The sequence below is a fragment of the Perognathus longimembris genome, chromosome 28 (assembly GCF_023159225.1).
Source record: "Perognathus longimembris pacificus isolate PPM17 chromosome 28, ASM2315922v1, whole genome shotgun sequence".
Taxonomy (NCBI): domain Eukaryota; kingdom Metazoa; phylum Chordata; class Mammalia; order Rodentia; family Heteromyidae; genus Perognathus; species Perognathus longimembris.
Genome location: NC_063188.1, coordinates 77,834,225 through 77,854,644, shown reverse-complemented (window position 1 = coordinate 77,854,644; position 20,420 = coordinate 77,834,225). Strand labels below are relative to the sequence as shown.

At 45.2% G+C, this 20,420-nt stretch overlaps 2 protein-coding genes across 2 annotated transcripts; both read left to right on the top strand.

Annotated features, from left to right (window-relative positions):
• The first annotated feature begins 2,900 nt into the window (after positions 1 to 2,900).
• Glod5 (glyoxalase domain containing 5) lies at positions 2,901 to 20,337 on the top strand. The gene is made up of 4 exons (XM_048335670.1): positions 2,901 to 3,023; positions 8,356 to 8,493; positions 17,458 to 17,613; positions 20,036 to 20,337. Exons 1-4 carry the CDS (start codon positions 2,940 to 2,942, stop codon positions 20,159 to 20,161), a joined length of 504 nt encoding a protein of 167 aa, XP_048191627.1. The 5' UTR covers positions 2,901 to 2,939; the 3' UTR covers positions 20,162 to 20,337.
• On the top strand, positions 11,047 to 11,584 carry LOC125344038 (S-phase kinase-associated protein 1-like). The gene has a single exon (XM_048336647.1). The coding sequence runs from the start codon at positions 11,129 to 11,131 to the stop codon at positions 11,582 to 11,584; it is 456 nt and encodes a 151-aa protein (XP_048192604.1). The 5' UTR covers positions 11,047 to 11,128.
• Positions 20,338 to 20,420: the final 83 nt, after the last annotated feature.

The window sequence follows — 20,420 nt, the reverse complement described above, 5'->3', positions numbered from 1 at the left end:
AACTCAGGGCCTGAGCACGGTCCCTGAGGTGTTGAAGGGGGGAAATGAAGAGCCAGACTCCACTTTACCACACGAACCCCACTTTACCATGTAAACCTGAGATAAGCAGGCCCTGTGAGCAAACCCAGGGCAAGCTTATTAGGGCCCAGCCGGTCGAGAACTCTAACCACCCCTAGAATGCCTCGAGCCCTGAGCCAATCAGATTTGTACTCGTAATCTTGCTTGCTTAAACACCTGATTGCTGTAACTTTGTCTTTTGCCTTTATAAGCTCTGTGTAATCGCAGCTGGGCGTGGCCTCCTAACCTCGGCTGTGTCGGTGGGTAGGACCAGGCCCGAGTTGCAGCTCGCTTGAATAAAGCCTTGCCTTGCTATTGCATTTCGGAATGTCTGAGTCTCGATGGTCTTCTTGGTGGTGGTCTCGCGACTTGGCACAACAGTGTTTTTTGTTTTGTTTTGTTTTGTTTTGTCACTTGTGGGGCTTGCACTCAGGGCCCGAGCATTGTCCTTAAGCTTTTGTGTTCAAATCTAGCCATAGATCCATTTCCAGTTTTCTGGTGATTAATTGGAGATAAGAATCTCCTAGAGGGCTGGGGATATGGCCTAGTGGCAAGAGTGCTTGCCTTGTATACATGAGGCCCTGGGTTCGATTCCCCAGCACCACATATACAGAAAACGGCCAGAAGTGGCGCTGTGGCTCAAGTGGCCTTGAGCAAAAAGAAGCCAGGGACAGTGCTCAGGCTCTGAGTTCAAGGCCCAGGACTGGCCAAAAAATATATATGTACAAAAAAAAATCTCCTAGAGGGGCTGGGAATATGGCCTAGTGGTGAAGTGCTTACCTCATTTACATGAAGCCTTGGGTTTGATTCCTCAGCACCACATATATACAAAAAGCCGGAAGTGGCGCTATGGCTCAAGTGGTAGAGTGCTAGCCTTGAGGAAAAGAAGCTCAGGGACAGTGCCCACGCCCTGAGTTCAAGCCCCCAGATTGGCAAAAAAAAAAAAAAATCTCATAGAGGGCTGGGAGTGTGGCTTAGTGGTAGAGCGCTTGCCTAGCATGCAGAAAGCCCTGGGTTTGATTCCTCAGGACCACATAAACAGAAAGGGCTGGAAGTGGCACTGTGGCTCAAGTGGTAGACTGCTAGCCTTGAGGAAAAGAAGCTCAGGGACAGTGCCCAGGCTCTGAGTTCAAGCCCCAGAATCTTCACATCTCAGCCTAAGGAGTAGCTAGGATTACAGGTATGAGCCACCAGCACCTGGCTATACTCCATTTTTCTGCCAGTACTTAAGTAATGTTAAATTTCTACATCCTGGCATTTAGGTTGTGGAGCATGGAGAAGAGTAAAGGTGGCTCAAGGCCTTTGCCTGCTGCTCTGGGGAGTGGTTTAGTGCAATTTTGGTTGTACACAGGATAGCTGTATGTCATTAGAAGAAGAATCATTTACCAAGATGCATGAATACCAAGCTGACAAGGAGTGGACTTTGACAGTTCCCTTTCTGTGTGGACTTGAGGAATCTTGATGAATCATTATTTCTGAGTGTGTCTGGGAGGCAGTTTCAGGTGAGGTGCCCCTTGAACCAATGGAGTAAGCAGATGGCTCTCCCTCATTACCCTGTCCACTAAAGCTGTGTACTGAGTGAAAGGGTGGAGGATGGGGAATTGGATCTCTCCCACTTGACTGTTGAAGTAGGACATGTTCTCTGCCGTCATCTACACTTCTAACACTTACCCTCTGGCTCAGTGATACATTGCATTCTGGAGCACAGAACTCAATATCTTAGGAATGTTGGCTCATGAATCAGGTGTGGTGGTGAATGTCTGTAATCCCAGCTACTTTGGAAGCTGAAGCAGGAGAATCACTTCGGTCCAACAGTTCAAAACCAGCACCCAAGCCAGATACTGGTGGCTCACACCTGTAATCCTAGCTACTGGGGAGGCTGAGATCTGAGGATCAAGGTTCAATGCCAGCCCATGTAGGAAAGTCTGTGAGACTCTTATCTCTTGTTAACCACCAGAAAACTGGAAGTGGAGCTGTGGCTCAAGTGGGAGAGTGCTAGCCTTGAGCAAAAGAGCTTAGGGACAGTGCCCAGGCCCCAAGTTCAAGCCCCAAGCCTGACCAAAAACAGCAACATTAACAAACCCAAAGAAGAGGTTGAGGATATGGCCTAGTGGCAAGAGTGTTTGTCTCGCATACATGAAACCCTGGGTTTGATTCCTCAGCACCACATATATAGAAAATGGCCAGAGGTGGCACTGTGGCTCAAGTGGCAGAGTGCTAGCCTTGAGCAAGAAGAAGCCAGGGACAGTGCTCAGGCCCTGAGTCCAAGCCCCAGGACTGGCAAAAAAAAAAAAAAAAAAAAAAAAAAAAAAAAAACACCAAAGAACAACAACAAAAAATCTAGTGCCTACAGCATAGTAAGCCCTACCCTCCTCTGTCTCAAAAAAGGTGGGGGGGCGGGGGGAGGAACCATGTTATATATTTATCCCTTATACTTTTACTTTCAAAGTCCCAAGGGTTTTGTTTTGGTGTAATGAGGATAAAACCAGGGCCTCTAAAGCATGGTGCTGGTCGGGCACCTTTGGCTCACATCTGTAATCCTAGCTACTCAGGAGGCTGCGATCTGAGGGTCACAGTTTGAAGCCAGCCCGGGCAGAAAAGTCCCCCTGAGACTCTTCACTCCAAGTAACCACTCAAAAAAAAAAAAAAATGGAAGTGGCGCTGGGGCTCTAGTGGTAGGGTGCTAACCTTGAGCCAAAGAATTCAGAGGCAACACCCAGGCTCTGAGTTCAAGCCCCACAACCCACAAAAAAAGAAAAGATAAAAAGAAGCATGGCACTGCCACTGAGTTACACCTCTGCCCTTGTGTTGGTGCCACCTATCTTCGTCCTTCATTTGTGCCCTCCCATTCCTGCCCTTTGATCTCTGGGCTCAGAGCCAAGATGCCCAGGCCTACCATGCTACACTGCACCTCGGTCCTTCTGGCTGTCGGAGTGAGGATGTGGGGCCAGTCTTTGCAAAGTCAGGTGAGCGCTGGGGGGTCCTGGGGACTCAGGTATTATCAGGCAAGCTGGGGATCCTAGTTCCCCAGGGTTTCCTGTGGCACTGAGCACGGTCTTGCGTGTTGTTGACTTCCTCTTTCAGACAAGCAGAGGGCAGCAGAGCCCATGGATAGGCCTGGCTGGGCTGGAGCTGAGCGGGGCTGCGTGCACGCGTCCGCGCGGGCGGTGTAGGGGTGGAGGGCGGAGGGCCAGGGGGCTCTGCACAGCCAAGTCCACAAGCGACCAGTGGAGAGGCTCAAAGGTGGCTGGTCAACAATACTCCTGAGACTGTCGTGATAGGGCAGGAGGTGGGGGAGCTGCTGGCAAGCACAGTGACCTTGAGGTTTGCCAGAAGCTTGGGGGAGGAAAAGCTGTCAGCCCGAAGTGGCCCTTGAAGACAGTGCTAGAGGAAGAGACTCTAGCCCTGTGGAGGAAGCTGAAGGAGAGAGGTCGTTGTGGCCGGGGCACCCTGACTATACCTATGTATAGGTATATAAGTACAGGCAGAAATAAAATAGGCAGAAATCTTTCTGGGTAGTTCATAAAACATGGCCTGGCACAGTGTATGGCTTTTTATTATCTCTGTCTTGGTCATCTGGTTTTTTGTTGTTGTTGTTGTTTGGGGTTGTTTTGGGTTTGGTTTAGTTTTTGGTGCTAGCTTTGGAACCCAGGAACCCAGGGCCTTACACCTGCTAGGCCAAGCTAGTGCTACACCACTCAAGCTATGATCTTTTATTTATTTATTATGTATGTATTTATTTAGACTTTAAAATAACAGGCTCCACACACACACACACACACACACACACACACACACACACACACACACACAGGATCTAGCTCTGGCCTCCAAATCCCACACTTCCCACCTTCCTTCCTGTTTACAAAAGCCATTTCCTAAGTTTGGGATGTGGCTCAAGTGGTAGAGTGCCTGCCTTGCAGGCACAAGGCCTGAGTTCAAATCCCAGTACTGCAAAAGAAAAAAGGAGGGCCATTCTGTTAGTCCTTTGACAATAGCAGGAAAGTATAAAGATAAGAGCAAAAAGTAAGAAATGCAAAGCAAACATACAATAGAGAAAATTTGGGGTTGGAGGAGTGGCTCAGCCAATGAACAGATGTGTAAGATATTGAGTTTGAGTTCCAGTCTCTGAATAAACAAAACATAAAAGAAGAAGGAAGAAGGAAGATATCACTGTATCTCATTTGAGTACCCTGGATATGGTATATACGTGTATTAGAACTAGGGAAGGGAAAGGGAATACCAAAATCGAGAGACAAAGGATAAAAAGACAAACCATTCCAAAAGCAATACTTGCAAAACCATTGTGTAAAACAACTGTACAACTCATGGGGGGAGAGGGAAAAAGGGAAGGGGAGGGAGGGTAAAAATAAGGGAGGAGGTAACAAGTTGAACAAGAAATGTACTCACTGCCTTACATATGAAACTGTAAACCCCTCTGTACTTCACTTTGACAATAAAGAGAAAAAAAGAAAGGAGAAAGAGGGAGAAGGAGGAGGAGAGAAGGGAAAAAAAGAAAGAAGAAACAGCAGTAGCAGCAGTAGCAGCAGCTGGGCACCAGTAGCTCACACCTATAATCCTAGCTACTCAGGAGGCTAAGATCTGAGGATCGTGGTTCAAAGCTAAATCAGGCAGGAAAGTCTGTGAGACTCTGGTCTCCAATAAACTACTCAGAAAAAGCTGGAAGTGCTGCTGTGGCTCAAGTGGTACAGTGCTAGCATTAAACACAAAGAGACTCAGGGATAGAGCTCAGGCCATGAGTTCAAGCCCCAGAACTGACATAATAAAAAATCAATATTTAAAGTTGGTTCTTTGAACAGATTAATAAAATAGTAGTAACTTCCGTTCTTGCTTCAGAAATTTGGAGAAAAACATAAACGATGGCTATCTGGAATGAAAGAAGCACTCTTGCAGATTCTGCAGACAATAATGGGTTAATTGGAGTTTTTGAACATATAGCTTTATTTTCAGTAGGGCCCAGATGGCACTTGTTTACTCCTTGTACTACTCCTGTGTCCCTTGTGCATTTTATGTCAGCAGCTTTGCTAATGCCTCCTCTATTCATGAAAATAGAACCTCAGTATTTTTAAGCTCCAGTTCAGTGAAAGAAAATTAAAATGTATTTGTTTCAATGGAATTATGAGACTGGAAGGGAAAAGACTAAAACATCGTAGAGTAGAATAAAAAGGAATAAAATGGGATCCAATAGAAATAGGAATAGAATAGAATAGAATAGAATAAGGCAGAGCCAAGTTTGGCCAGGCATTCATGGCTCATACCTGTCTTAGCTACTCAGGAGGCTCAGATCTAAGGGTCAGAGCCTGAGAGGAATAGCCTGAGAGACATTATCTCTGATTAACCAGTTTTAAAAAACATTGCTCAAGTGGTAGAGTGTCAGCCATGAGCACAATCAGTCAAGTGAGAAAGGCCCTGAGTTCAAGACCTACTACCTGCAAAAAAAAAGAGGCAGGGCTAGGGATATGGCCTAGTGGCAAGAGTGCTTGCCTTGTATACATGAGGCCCTGGGTTCGATTCCCCAGCACCACATATACAGAAAATGGCCAGAAGTGGTGCTGTGGCTCAAGTGGCAGAGTTCTAGCCTTGAGCAAAAAGAAGCCAGGGACAGTGCTCAGGCCCTGAGTTCAAGGCCCAGGACTGGCCAAAAAAATAAAAATAAAAAGGCAGGGGAGGGGGGAGGTTACAAGGATGGCCTTATGAATCACAGGCAAAAAACAGTAGTGGCTAGAAGGTCAATATGAGTGTATATATAGAGATTGAGGGGTGTGGATTTTAAGAACAACACATCAACAACCATCTTACATAGCACTTGATATGTATCAAACATTTTCCCAAGCTCTTTAGTTTTTTTTTAATTTATTTATTTTTGTGCTGGTGCTGGGGCTTGAAATCAAGACTTGGGCACTGTCCCTGAGCTTTTTTGCATAAGGCTAGCACTCTATCACTTGAGTCACAGCTCCACTTCTGGATTTTTGGTGGTTAATTGGTGATAAGAGTCTCACAGACTTTCCTGCTGGTTTTGAACTACAATCCTTAAGATCTCAGGCTCCTGAGTAGCTAGGGTTACAGGCATAAGTCACCAGTGCCTGGCTAAGCCCTTTATAATACAACTCTTTTTTTTCCTTTGGTCCATCATTGGGTTTGAACTCAGGGTCTGGGTACTGTCCTTGAGCTCTTTTGCTCAAGGCTAGTACTCTACCAATTGAGCCACAGTTCCACTTCCGGCTGTCTTCAGGGAGGAGAGGCAGAGGATATAGGAATGTCACAGACTTTGCAGCTCAGGCTGGCTTTCAACTGCAATGCTCAGATCTCAGCCTCCTGAGTTGCTAAGATTGAAGGCATGAACCATTAATATCTGGCTTGAGTTTGGTTTTAAATTACTGTCATCTTTGTAAACTACAGGTACATTATTATCTGGTAGCTGGGAGCTGGGAATGTGGTAGAGTGCTTGCCTAGCATGCCTGAAGCCTTGGGTTAGATTTCTCAGCATCACAAACACAGAAAATGCAGAAGTGGGCTCTGTGGCTGAAGAGGTAGAATGCTAGCCTTGAGCAAAAAGAAGCTAGTGACAGCACTCAGACCCTAAGCCCAAGCCCCAGGACTGGCAAATAAATAAACCCTGTAGCAGATGTAATATAAGGGTAGAGTACTATAGAATGCACGTTAAGACCCCAGTGTAGTGCTGCCATGTGTGTAAAGCTAGCACTTAGGAGGCCCAGATAGGAGAATTGAGAGTCTCAAAAGAAGGCCGGGTGCAGGTGGTTCACACCTATAATCCTAGCTACTTATGGAGGCTGAGATCTGAAGATCCTGGTTTAAATCAGCCCAGGCAGAGAAGTCCCTGGTGAGACTCTCTCCATTTAACCACAAAAAAACCGGAAGTGGCACTGTGACTCAAAGTGGTAGAGCACTAGCCTTGAGCAAAAGAGTTGAGGGACAGCACCCAGGCCCTGAGTTCAAGCCCCATAAGAAAAAAGAATGTAGGGGTCTGGGGATATGGCCTAGTGGCAAGAGTGCTTGCCTATTATACATGAAGCCCTGGGTTCGATTCCTCAGCACCACATATATAGAAAACGGCCAGAAGTGGTGCTGTGGCTCAAGTGACAGAGTACTAGCCTTGAGCAAAAAGAAGCCAGGGACAGTCAGTGCTCAAGCCCTGAGTTCAAGCCCACGACTGGCAAAAAAAATAATGTAATTGAAGAGAAGGAGTTCTGGAGAGAAATGGACAGTGGAGGAGTTGAAGGAATGGCTCAGTTGGTAAAGCACTAGCAAATGAATGATACAGCATCAGGTACCAAGTTGGAGTCCCAGTCCCGAGACTAAAATTTGAGTCCCAATTTAAAAAAAAAGAAGAAGGAGAAGTGGATAGGAGAGGAAGTATGCCCTCCATGTGAGTTTCAAGGTGACTCAGTAAACATACATGCCAAAAAATTCTATTTTATTTGAGATGCCCCTCCTCCTGCAGGGCGCTGTCGTTGCAGCTGCACTGAGGAAAGAGCTAGGGAAATTGGCAATGGATAGCTAGTACTTAGGGTTGGCCTCTTGGCAAACTAAGGAATGCTTGCTCTGAGTTTCCACTCCCGTCTTTAATTTTCTCACTCTAGAAATAGCAAGTGAGATAGCCACTTGTGGTTCACACCTGTAATCCTAACTACTCAGGTGGCTGACATCTGAGGATTGTGATTCAAAGCCAGCCCAGGCAGGAAAGTCCTTGAGACTCTTATCTCTACTGGACTATAAAAAAATCTAGAAGTGGATCTGTGGTTCAAGTGGTAGAGCATCAGCCTTGAGAACAAAAGCTCAGGGACAGAGTCCAGGCCCAAAGTTCAAGCCCCAGGACTGGCAAAAAAAAAAAAAAGAAAAAAGAAATAGAAGAAATAAGAGTGGGTATGGCAAACACGCTCATATTTAGGAATCCATACCTGGGCAATAAGACTTTACTGTTTCTCTTATTTTCAGTCTTGGGGTTTGATCTCAGGGCCTGGGCTCTGCCTCTCAGCCTTTCTGTATTCAAGACTAACATTCTACTACTGGAGCCACAGCACCACTTCTGGATTTTTCTGTTTATGTGGTACTGAGGAATTGAACCCAGGTCTTCATGCATGCTAGGCAAGCACTCTACCACTAAGCCACATTCCCAGCCCCAAATGTTTCTTGGGGGCCTTTCATCCTTAAAATAGGGTTAAGGATTCCTTCTAGTGTTGGGAGGTGGTGGAAGGAGACAGGGAAACATTGCTGATGGCAATGTGAGTTTTTACTTACTGTATTTTTACCTTCTAGTCATGGAGGGCCAACAGTCACACACCTTCCAAGTGTTTTATCCATAGACTGGACCACATCGTGATGACAGTAAAGAACATTGAAGACACCACCACATTCTATTCCAACATCCTGGGAATGGAGGTCATAACTTTCAAGGTAACCACTTCCTCAAATGCCAACTACAGGTGGATTCAAATTTGATGATAACACTAAAATATAACTTAAGGGCTGGGAATGTGGCTTAGTGGTAGAGTGCTTGCCTAGCATGCATGAAGCCCTGGGTTCCATTCCTCAGTACCATATAAACAGAAAAAGCTGAAAATGGCGCTATAGCTCAAGTGGTGTTGCGCTAGCCTTGAGCAAAAGAAGCCAGGGACAGTGCCCAGGCCCTGAGTTCAAGCCCCAGGACTGGCACCAAACAAACAAATAAAATATAACTTAAAGCCAGGCACACTGGCATACACCTATAGGAGGACTGGGAGTTCAATGCCAACCTGAGCTACACAGCAAGACCCTGTCTTAAAAATTACATAGATAGGGGCTGGGGATATAGCCTAGTGGCAAGAGTGCCTGCCTCGGATACACGAGGCCCTAGGTTCGATTCCCCAGCACCACATATACAGAAAACGGCCAGAAGCGGCGCTGTGGCTCAAGTGGCAGAGTGCTAGCCTTGAGCAAAAAGAAGCCAGGGACAGTGCTCAGGCCCTGAGTCCAAGGCCCAGGACTGGCCAAAAAAAAAAAAATTACATAGGTAGGGGCTGGGGATATGGCCTAGTGGCAAGAGAGCTTACCTCGCATACATGAGGCCCTGGGTTCAATTCCCAGCACCACATATACAGAAAACGGCCAGAAGTGGCGCTGTGGCTCAAGTGGCAGAGTGCTAGCCTTGAGCAAAAGGAAGCCAGGGACAGTGCTCAGGCCCTGAGTCCAAGCCCCAGGACTGGCCAAAAAAAAAAAATTACATAGATAAAATAAAACATAACTTAAAGATTGGAATGTAGCTTAGTAGTATGCTGATTTCCCAGCGTGCTTAAGATCCTTAGTTCCACCCAGCACACTAAAAAAAAAAGGTGAAGTGGAGAAATATAACTTAACTCTAAAAACAAAGCACAGGAAATGGGGCTGAAAATGTGGCTTAGTGGTAGATTGCTTGCCTAGCATGCATGAAGTCCTGGGTTCGATTCCTCAGCACCACATACACAGAAAAAGCCGGAAGTGGCGCTGTGGCTCAAGTGGTAGAGTGCTAGCCTTGAGCAAAAAGAAGCCAGGGATAGTGCTCAGGCCCTGAGTCTCAAGCCTCAGGACTGGCAAAGAAAAAATAGGGAATATGAGAAATACGATAAAAGAATCAATGAAGGAGATTCCAAATTCTAAATAGGGGAACTTTCAGAGAGAAGGTGGGGAAAGACATGGCTAGGAAGTAGAAAAATGTTTTGGTGAGGAGGGCCATGTGGGGGATGTGAGTGAAGGGAGGAAGGGTGAGCAAATGTAGTCATTATAGACATGTACATTATATAAAAACTGGACTAGATAACTTGAGGGTAGGGATAGGAGGGGAAATATAGGAAAGAATGAAGGAATGATTTACACTGTCCAAGAAGCCTTGTACTCATAACCTAACTTATGGAACTGTAACCTCTTTGTACAACTACGTAACTATTTTAATTTTTGTTGCTCATGGGGCTTGAACTCAGAGTCTGGGCACTGTCCCTGAGCCCTTTTGATCAAGGCTAGTGCTCTACCACTTTGAATTACAGCTCCACTTCCAGGTTTTTTTTAGTGGTTAATTGGAGATAAGAGTCTCACAGAGACTTTCCTGCCCAGGCTGGCTTTGAACTGAGGTCCTAAGATCTCAGCCTCCTGAGTAGCTAGGATTACTGGTATGAGCCACTGGTGCCCAGCAACTACTTAATAATTTTTTAATTAAAACAAAATAAAAAGTTCAAAAAGAAAAAAAGGGTAGGGAAATCTATCATAGAAATACTGCAAGAAGCTGGACATGGTAATGAACGCCTGTAACCCTAGCATTTGGAAGCTGAAGTAGGAAGATTGAGAGCTAGACTATGTAGTGAAACCACATCTCAAAAAATAAAGGAAGATAAAATGTGAACAAAAAAATCATAATAAAGGAAGGGTCTGGGAATGTGGCTTAGTGGTAGAGTGCCTGCCTAGCATGCATGAAGACCTGGGTTTGATTCCTCAGCACCACATACACAGAAAAGGCCAGAAGTGGCACTGTGGCTCAAGGGGTAGAGTGTTAGCCTTGACCAAAAAGAAGCCAGGGACAGTGCCCAGGCCCCAAGTTCAAGCCCAGGACTAGCAAAAAGAAAAAAGAAAAAGAAGGAAGGGAAAGAAAAAAGAAAGGGAAGAAGAAAGAAGGAAGGAAGGAAAGAAGGAATGAGAAAAAAGAAAAAAGAAAGAAGGGACTTTGCCATCTTCATATAGAAAGAGTTATTCAATTATCCAGAACATCATCACTTAAATATTCCCTTACTGAATTATCAAACACATTATAGTGGCTGGCTAAGGGTGGGGATGGTAATAGAGAACTGAGAAGAATGAAATGCATAAATAAAAGAAGATGGGCTTTGCAAGGGCCAGTGATGATAATCATGCAAAAAAAAAAGCGCCTCAATTTCCTGTACTTCACATGTTAGAATGAAATTTGCAAACATCTAGGATTAAGAAAAAGTCTAGAGTGGCCTTGTCTTCGTCTTTCTCTTCTCCTTGCTCAGATGGAGCTCAGCTCCCGGCAGACTCCTGGTCTGCCATCTTTTCGAAACCAAACACCATGCCTTCAATTAAGTTACAGAGTTCTGATGGAGAAATTTTTGAAGTTGATGTAGAAATTGCCAAACAATCTGTGACCATCAAGACCATGTTGGAAGATTTGGGAATGGATGATGAAGGAGATGATGACCCAGTTCCTCTACCAAATGTTAATGCAGCAATATTAAAAAAGGTCATTCAGTGGTGCACCCACTACAAGGGTGATCCTCCTCCTGAGGATGAGGAGAACAAAGAAAAGCGTACAGATGATATTCCTCTTTGGGACCAAGAATTCCTGAAAGTTGACCAAGGAACACTTTTCGAACTTATTCTGGCTGCAAACTACTTAGATATCAAAGGTTTGCTTGATGTCACATGCAAGACTGTTGCCAATATGATTAAGGGGAAAACTCCTGAGGAGATTCGCAAAACTTTCAATATCAAGAATGACTTTACTGGAGCTGGGGATATGGCCTAGTGGCAAGAGTGCTTGCCTTGTATACATGAGGCCCTGGGTTCGATTCCCCAGCACCACATATACAGAAAATGGCCAGAAGTGGCGCTGTGGCTCAAGTGGCAGAGTGCTAGCCTTGAGCAAAAAGAAGCCAGGGACAGTGCTCAGGCCCTGAGTCCCAGCCCCAGGACTGGCCAAAAAAACCCAAACAAACAAAAAAACAAAGAATGACTTTACTGAAGAGGAGGAAGCCCAGTGGTGTGAAGAGAAGTGAAATGTACCTGACACTGTAACACTATAAGAATTGTTCCAAATACTAGTTCCACTGCTCTGTTTATAATTGTTAATAATAGACAAACAGTAGACAAATGCAACAGCACATCAATTGCATTAGCATAATATTGTCCTCATTGCATGTGCAGTTTGAATACACATCCCAAACTTACGACTGAGTTTCTTCTAGTCCAAGCAAAAGCTTCTCTTTTCTTTACTCAAAATAAAACAAACAATTGGGTTCTCTGTGGAAAGTGGCATTTTAGGATTTCTCTCTTTCTGTAGAGCAATTTCTGCCTAGTTTATTGACTAGTTGACTTTGGTTAAGCTTTTAGAAGTTGGCATTGTAAATAAGTTGCAACTAATTTCTGATAGAATTAACAAAATATGTCTCTATTCACAAATTGGAACTGGAAAAAGGCTACTTGAAGTTAATGTTCTTAGTGGGGTTTTTAGGTTGACTCTAGCCAGGACAACTGGTATGTATGAAGCAGGGCTCTTAATTGGACCTGAGGACTCTCTTTCCTGTTAATTTTTAATCTTCCCAACTTTGAATATGTTGCTGGAGACTCAGTTACTACCAAGTTCATGTGGGGTTTTTTGGGGGGGCGGGGGAGGGAGAAATGTAACTAGACAACTGGTAGGCTTTTTGATTAAAAATACTTAATTCAAAAAAAAAAAGAAAAAGTCTAAAAGGGGCAGGGGTGCTAGGTGGCTGTATACATGCTGACAAAAGAATGAAACAGATTCCCAGCAGATTTCTTATCAGCATAATCAGATTCAGGAAAGACACTGAAGTTGTTTCCTGAGTGGTTTAAAATTTTATTGCTTTGGTGGTGCTAGGCCCAATGCCTTTCAAAATGAAATTAAGCCTTTGGCTGATACAATCAATGGCTATAAGATCAACCTATAGTGATGGTTGTGGTGGTTGATGCCTGTAACCCTAGCTACTAAGGTGATGAGGTCTGAGCAACTCAGTTTGAAGCCAGAAAAGTCCCTGAGACCTCTTTTTCTTTTTGTTGCTCGTGGGGCTTGAACTCTGAGCCTGGGCACTGTCCCTGAGCTCTTCAGCTCAAGGCTAGTGCTCTACCACTTGAGCCAGAGCATCACTTCCTGTTTTCTGGCGGGTAATTGGAGGTAAGATTCTCACGCACTTTCCTGCTGGGGCTGGCTTTGAACTGAGATCCTCAGATCTCTGCCTACTGAATAGCTAAGATTACAGGCCTGAGTCACCAGCACTGGGCTCCTGAGACCTCTTCCTCATTTTTTTAATTGATTTATTTATTGCCAAAATGATGTACAGAGAGGTTATTGTTTCATACATAAGGCAGTGCATACATTTCTTATCAAACTTGTTACCTCCTCCCTCATTTCTCTCCCACCTTCCCCTCTCCCCAATTCCCTTCCTCCCTAAACCCCTTCTTATCTCCAATTAACTTTCAAAATGCAGAAGTGGACCTGTGACTTAAGTAGCAGAGCACCAGCCTTGACCAAAAAAGCTAAGGGACAACACACAGGCCCTGAATTCAAGCCCCAGTTCCCACACCCAAAAAGAGAGGGGGGGGGACAACAAATACTGAGAGGTGCAGAGGAGAAAAGAGACTTGAAGAAAACAACAGGGCCAGGCGCCGGTTGTTCATGCCTGTAATCCTAGCTAATCAGGAGGCTGAGATCTGAGGATCACAGTTCAAAGCCAGCCTGGGTAGGAAATTCTGAGAGACTCTTATCTCCAATTAACCACCAGAAAACTCGAAGTGGAGCTGTGGTGCAAAGTGGTTGAGCACTAGCCTAGAGCAAAAGAACTCAGGAACAGTGCTCAGGCTCTGAATTCTAACGACTGACCAAAAAATAAAGAAATGAAATGAAAAAAGAAAACAACTGGGAACTGGAAGCTGGTGGGTCATGCTTGTAATCCTAGCTGAGGATTGCAGTTCAAAGCCAGCCTCAGTGGGAAAGCCTATAAAACTCTAATCTCCAGTTAACCACTAAAAAATCCAGAAGTGGAGCTGGCTCAAGTGCTAGAGCAAAAAAGCTCAGGGCAATGAGTTCAAGCCCCAGGACCGGCATAAACATGCAAAAAAAAAAAAAATCACAACAGGGTGATATGTGTATCTATGGAAAAAAAAAACCTCCTCCATACTGCAAAAATAAATAAAGGTTATAATAATAGTAAATGCATGAGTTATAGAATAACTTATAAATGATCCAAAAGAAGAACTTAAATGCTGCTCCAATTCTATTGGGAGGGGTAGTAATTAATGTACATGAACAAAATTCTCATTATTATGACGGAAAATAACTTTATGGATTGTATTTGGAGTAATATAGGAAGAAACTCAACAGACATATAGCTAAATATGACAGTTTTCCTTTTCTTTCCTTAAACAAGCAGTCAGAGATAGGCAGTGAGAAAGAGGAAATGAATGAGCACAAAGCGTCAGCCCAGTGTGACAGGAAGACTGAGACCTCTACTGTTTCACTGTGAAGTCCAGCTAACGTGGCCTTCCCTTCTATAAAGGCTTCCTGGCAAAGAATGCTGGGAACTGTAGGATTCTCTGTGTGTGTGTGTATGAGAGAGAGAGAGAGAGAGAACACATGAGTGTGCATCTAGGGCTTGAACTCAGGGCCTGGGCACAGTCCCTGAGCTTTTGTGCTCAAGGCTAGCACTACCACTTGAACCACAGCTCCATTTTGGCGGATTTTTTTTTTTTTTTTTTGCCAGTCCTGGGCCTTGGACTCAGGGCCTGAGCACCATCCCTGGCTTCCCGCTCAAGGCCAGCACTCTGCCACCTGAGCCACAGCGTCCCTTCTGGCCATTTTCCATATATGTGGTGCTGGGGAATCGAACCGAGAGCTTCATGTGTAGGAGGCAAGCACTCTTGCCACTAGGCCATATTCCCAGCCCCACTTTGGTGTTTTTGGTAATTAAATTGAGACAAGAGTCTCAGGAGTTTTCCTTCCTGGGCTGGCTTTGAACTGTGATCCTCAGATCTCTGCTTCCTGAGTAGTTAAGATTACAGGCACGAGCCACTAGTGCTGTGCTTGTAGGAGGTTTTTTGTTTGTTTTGTTTTTGCCATTCCTGGGCCTTGAACTCTGGGCCTGGATGCTGTCACTAAGCTCCTTTTGCTCAAAGCTAGCACTCTACCACTTGAGCTACAACACCACTACCAGCTTTTTCTGTGATTAACTAAAGAGTCTCACATACTTCCCTGCCCAAGCTGGCTTTGAACAGTGATCCTCAGATGTCAGCTTCCTAAAGTAGCTAGGATTACAGGCAAGAGCCACCAGCACCTGGCTGGATTATTTGTATGGTACTGAGATTACAATTCAGGTCCTCTTGCCTGATAGTCAGGTACTCTAAGATCTGAGCTATGTTTCACACCCCAGCCCTTTATGCAGTTATTTTTCAGGCAGTCTTTCCTGATTTTTGCCCAGCTCTACTGATGGAGTAACTGATATTACATAATCATGCTCAGGCTCAGATTTCTTTTTGGCTTGAACTGAGGGCCTCATGCTCCTTGGCTTTGTTTGCTTGGTTGGTGATCACCACTTAAGCTATACTACCTTCCTTGCCTTTGTCTGGTTATTTTGGAAATGGAGCCTCTCAGACTTTTCTTCCTTGGCTGGCTTCAAACCTCAATCCTCCAGGTCTCAGCCTCCTGAGTGGCTTATTTACAGGTAAGTATAACTACACTCACTGATCCTTGGATTTTTTTGCCAGTCCTGGGACTTGAACTCAGGGCCTGGGCACTGTCCCTGGCTTCTTTTTGTCCAAGGCTAGCACTCTACCTCTTGAGCCACAGCGCCACTTCCGGCCTTTTCTGTTTATATGGTGCTGAGAAATCGAACCCTTTCACTGTGCATTTCAGGCTAAGATAGAACTCTAGAGCCTCCTTCCAAAGCCTCTTGTGTATTGGGATTGTTCCTGTAATCCTGGGTGCTACCATGCCCTGCTTAAAATGTAATTTTTTAAAGTTGGGTCCACAGTTGACTCTCCTGGAATTTGAGTTGTAAGAAAAAAAAAGGAACTATTCTAGAGCTTGAGGTAGGATAATCACTTAAGCCTTGGAGATCTGGGTCACCTTGGGCAAAATAGTAAGACCTCTATTGAAAACAGAAAGAATGGAAAACAAAAAAATACCATAAAGCCAGCACTGGAGGCTCATGCCTAGCTACTCTGTTTTGTTTTGGTTTTTTGCCAGTCCTGGGGCTTGAACTCAGGCCCTGAGCACTGTTCTTGGCTTCTTTTTGCTCAAGGCTAGCACGCTACCACTTGAACCACAGCTCTACTTCTGGCTTTTTCTGTGTATGTGGTACAGAGGAATTGAACCCACGGCTTCACGCATGTTAGGCAAGCACTCTACTGCTAAGCCACATTCCCAGCCCCTAATCCTAGCTACTTTGGAGGCTGAGATTTGAGGGTTGAGGTTTGAAGCCAGCCCAGGCAGAATGCATGAGACTCGTATCTTCAGCTAGCTAATAGAAAGCAGGAAGTGGAAGTGTGGCTCAAGTGGTAGAGCACCAGCCTTTGGGCATGGGGGAAGCCAAGTAAGAGCACAAGTCCCTGTGTTCAAGCTCCAGTACCAACACACACACACACACACACACACACAAATAGAAAATGCTGGGCACTTGGTGGCTTATGCCTGTAATCCCAGTTACTCAGGAGGCTATCTGAAGATCAAGGTTGGAAGTCAGCCAAATGCCAGTGGCTCACACCTGTAATCCTAGCTACTCAGGAGATTGAAAACTGAAGATTTAGGTTCAAAGCCAGCTCAGGCATAAAAGTCCATAAGATTCTGATCTCCAATTAACCACCAAAAAGCTGGAAGTGGCTCTGTGGCTCAAGTGGTTGAGTGCTAGCCTTGAGCAAAAAAGCTCTGGGATTGCACTCAGGCCATAAATTCATGCTCCCTGAAAGGTTTAAAGCCAGCCTGGGCAGACAAACCCAAGAGACTTATCTCCAATTACCCAGGAAAAAGCCAGAAGTGGAGGTTTGGCTCAAGTAGTAGAGCACTGGCTTTGAGCTGACAGAACTAAGCAAGAGTGTGAAGCCCTGGGTTCAAGCCCCAGTAGAGGGAGGGAGGGAGGGAGGGAGGGAGGGAGACAGTAAAAAGAACAGGGGAAAATATATTTTAGAGAGACAAATTGCTATCTCTGGGGGCTGGGAATATAGCCTAGTGGCAAGAGTGCTTGCCTCATACACATGAAGCCCTGGGTCCGATTCCTCAGCACCACATATATAAAAAACGACCAGAAGTGGTGCTGTGCTCAAGTGGTAGAGTGCTAGCCTTGAGCAAAAAGAAGCCAGGCCCTGAGTTCAAGGCCCAGGACTGGCAAAAAAAAAAGAAAGACTAGAGCTTACCTAGCATTTGTGAGGTCCTAAATTTTTTTTAAACTACTATCTCTGCCTTGGGTGGAGATGGGGGACTTTGAGAAGAAGCATGTACATATATACATGGCTTTAAATGCAATTGTCTCTAGGATAAGACTTGGGTGGGGAAGGGGCTGTTGTTTAGTAGCCTTGCTCTGCATTTACAAAGCCTCCTTAGGCTAGGTGGGGGCTTATGATCACACTCACCTTGGAGGTTTAACTCTAGGTTGTTTTCTTGCCTTCAAATAGGGAGACCGGAAAGCACTGTGTTTTGGAGATCAGAAATTTAACCTTCATGAGGTGGGAAAGGAATTTGAACCCAAAGCTGCTCACCCAGTTCCTGGCTCCTTGGACATATGTCTGATCACTGATGTGCCTTTGGAGGAGTTGATTGAACACCTCAAGGTGAGTGGGACATCACTCATGAAAGGTTCTTCATATGCTGGGATAACAGAAGCATGACCCAGGGAGGTCCTCCTCAAACCTCACTAGTGACAGAGTTCATCAGTCCCCATGATGCCTGAAAACAATTAGTCTCATGTTATCTATCTTGTTCTTGCAACCAAATGGATTGAAGAAGGAAATTTAGCCAGTCACTAGTGGTTCACACCTGTAATTCTAGCTATTCAGGAAGCTGAGATGTGAGGATCACAGTTCAAAGCCAGACTGGGCAAGAAAGTCCGTGAGACTCTTGCCTACAATTAAGCACCAAAAAGGTCAGAAGTGGAACTGACTCAAGCAGCAGAGCACTAACCTTGTGCAAAAAAGCTCAGGGACAGTGCCCTAGGCCCTGAGTTCAACCTCCAGGATTTGGGAGTGGGGAGAAAGAAGGAAGGAAGGGAACTTGACTGGGAATATAGCTAGCTAGCTGAGTGGTTGAGCACTTGCCTTAGCAAGGCCCTGGCTTCTATCACCAGCACTAAACAAAAAAAAAAAAAACAACAACATAAAAGGAACCTTTACATGACTCTTGTAAAAAATTATACTTGAATTGTTTCCCATTTAATGCATTTTTTTGTCAGCCGTGGGGCTTGAACCCTGGGCCTGGGTGCTTTCCCTGAGCTGTTCAGCTCAAGGTTAGTGCTCTACCACTTTGAGCCACAGAACCACTTCCTTTAATGCATTTTTTTGCCAGTCGTGGAACTTGAACTCAGGGCCTGAGCACTGTCCCTGGCTTCTTTTTGCTCAAGACTAGCACTCTATCACTTAAGTCACAGTGCCACTTCTGGCTTGTTCCATATATGTGGTGTTGAGGAATTGAACCCAGGGCTTCATGTATACAAGGCGAACACTCTACCACTAGGCCATATTCCTCCCCCCCCCCCCCATTTAATGCATTTTTATGTGGTGTGCTGGTATTGGAGCTTGAACTCAAGGCCATGGTACTCTTCCTTAGCTTTTTCACACAAGGTTGGCACTCTAACACTTGAGTCATACCTCCATTTCTATCTTTTTGCTGGTAAATTGGAGATAAGAGTTGCATGGACTTTTCTGCCTGGGCCGGGTTTGAACTGAGATCCTCAGATCTCAGCCTCCTGACTAGTTAGGATTACAAGCTACTGGCTTCCAGCACATAAATGCATGTGTAGAGAGAAAATATTCCAGGTGTGAGGGGGCTCTCTTGAAATCCCAGCACTCAGGTAGAGACAAGAGGCCAGGCTAGAGAGGGAGGAAGAGACCCAGAGAAACAGATGGGTTGGAGAGGTGACCCAGTTGGTAGAGCAATAGCCAACGAGTGAAAGCATTAGTTTGAGTCCCAGTTTCAGACTGAAAAAGCAAGAAAGAAAACAGAGCTATAGAAACAGAAAGAGGGAGGGAGGGAGGGAGGGAGAGAGAGAGAGAGAGAGAGAGAGAGAGAGACAGACAGACAGACAGACAGACAGAGACAGACAGAGAGAGCGAGAGAGAGAGCACATTTTATCTTGGCAGGGCATCTGTGGCTCACACTGTAATCCTACCTAGTCAAGAGGCTGAGATCTGAGGATCCTAGTTCAAAGCCAGCCTGGGCAGGAAAGTCCATGAGACTCTTACCTCCAATTAACCACAAAAAACAGGAAGTAGAGCTGTAGCTCAAGGAGTAAAACACTATCCTTGAGCACAAAGCTCAGGGACAGAGCCCAGGCCCAGAGTTCAAGCACTAGGATTGGTGCACACACGCACACGCGTGCGTGCACACACACACACACACACAAAAGGTGGGTTGTGGGGAGTAACTGTGAAAAGAAGTTTCAGGCTTGGCAAGCAGCTCAGTGGTGAGACACTTGCATGACCCACAGAAAGCACTGGGTTCCATTCCCAGCACCACAAAAAAACGAGCAGAGACTTTGGCCCAGACTGTCTGGGTTTGAATTCTGGTTCTGTTGCTGCTTATTGAATAACACTAGGAACTATACTTATGTCCATTTTACAGACCAAAAAACTAAGGTACTGGAGAGTTAGGCACTTTGCCCAGGACCATACATCTTGAACAGAGTGATGGAGAAAGAAATAAAGCCAAAAAGATAGAGAATGTTCTAGGTATTTCCGGGCCCCTATTACGGATTCATTACAAACTCACACTTGTAATCTTGTGCTCAGGAGGCTGAGATCTGAGTATTGCTCAGCCTGAGCAGGAAAATCTGTGAGGCTCTTATCTCCAATAAACTATCAAAAAAGCCGCAAGTGAAGTTGTGGTTTAAGTGGTAGAACGCTTGCTTTGAGCAAAAAAGTTCAGGGACAGTGCACAAACCTGAGTTCAAGCCCCAGGACAAGCACCAAAAAACAAAATAAAATTTAGTCTCACATCTGGACTGTGACAAATGGCTTTTGTTTCCTCTGTCCACCTCAGGCTTGTGATGTTCCCATTGAAGAGGGCCCAGTTCCCAGGACAGGAGCAAAAGGGCCTATAATGTCCATCTACTTCCGAGACCCAGACAGAAATCTGATCGAGGTCTCCAACTATATCACCTCTTGATGGATGCTGACACTCCTCCGTTCCATTCCTCTCCCATCCTTCCTGAGCTGCAATGATTATGGATTTTGACACTTCATACATCCTGCAAGAGGAACCTGAAATAAATTTGGGACCCAGTAAATATGCGCATCCAGATGGCCAATCCAGACTACACCAATAAATAAATAATTTCTCCATATGAGCTTCTCATTCTTGTGGCCTCAGCATCATCTCTGGGAGTTTGTCTAGGAGATAAGTTCTCTAAAATTTTGGAAGGGTG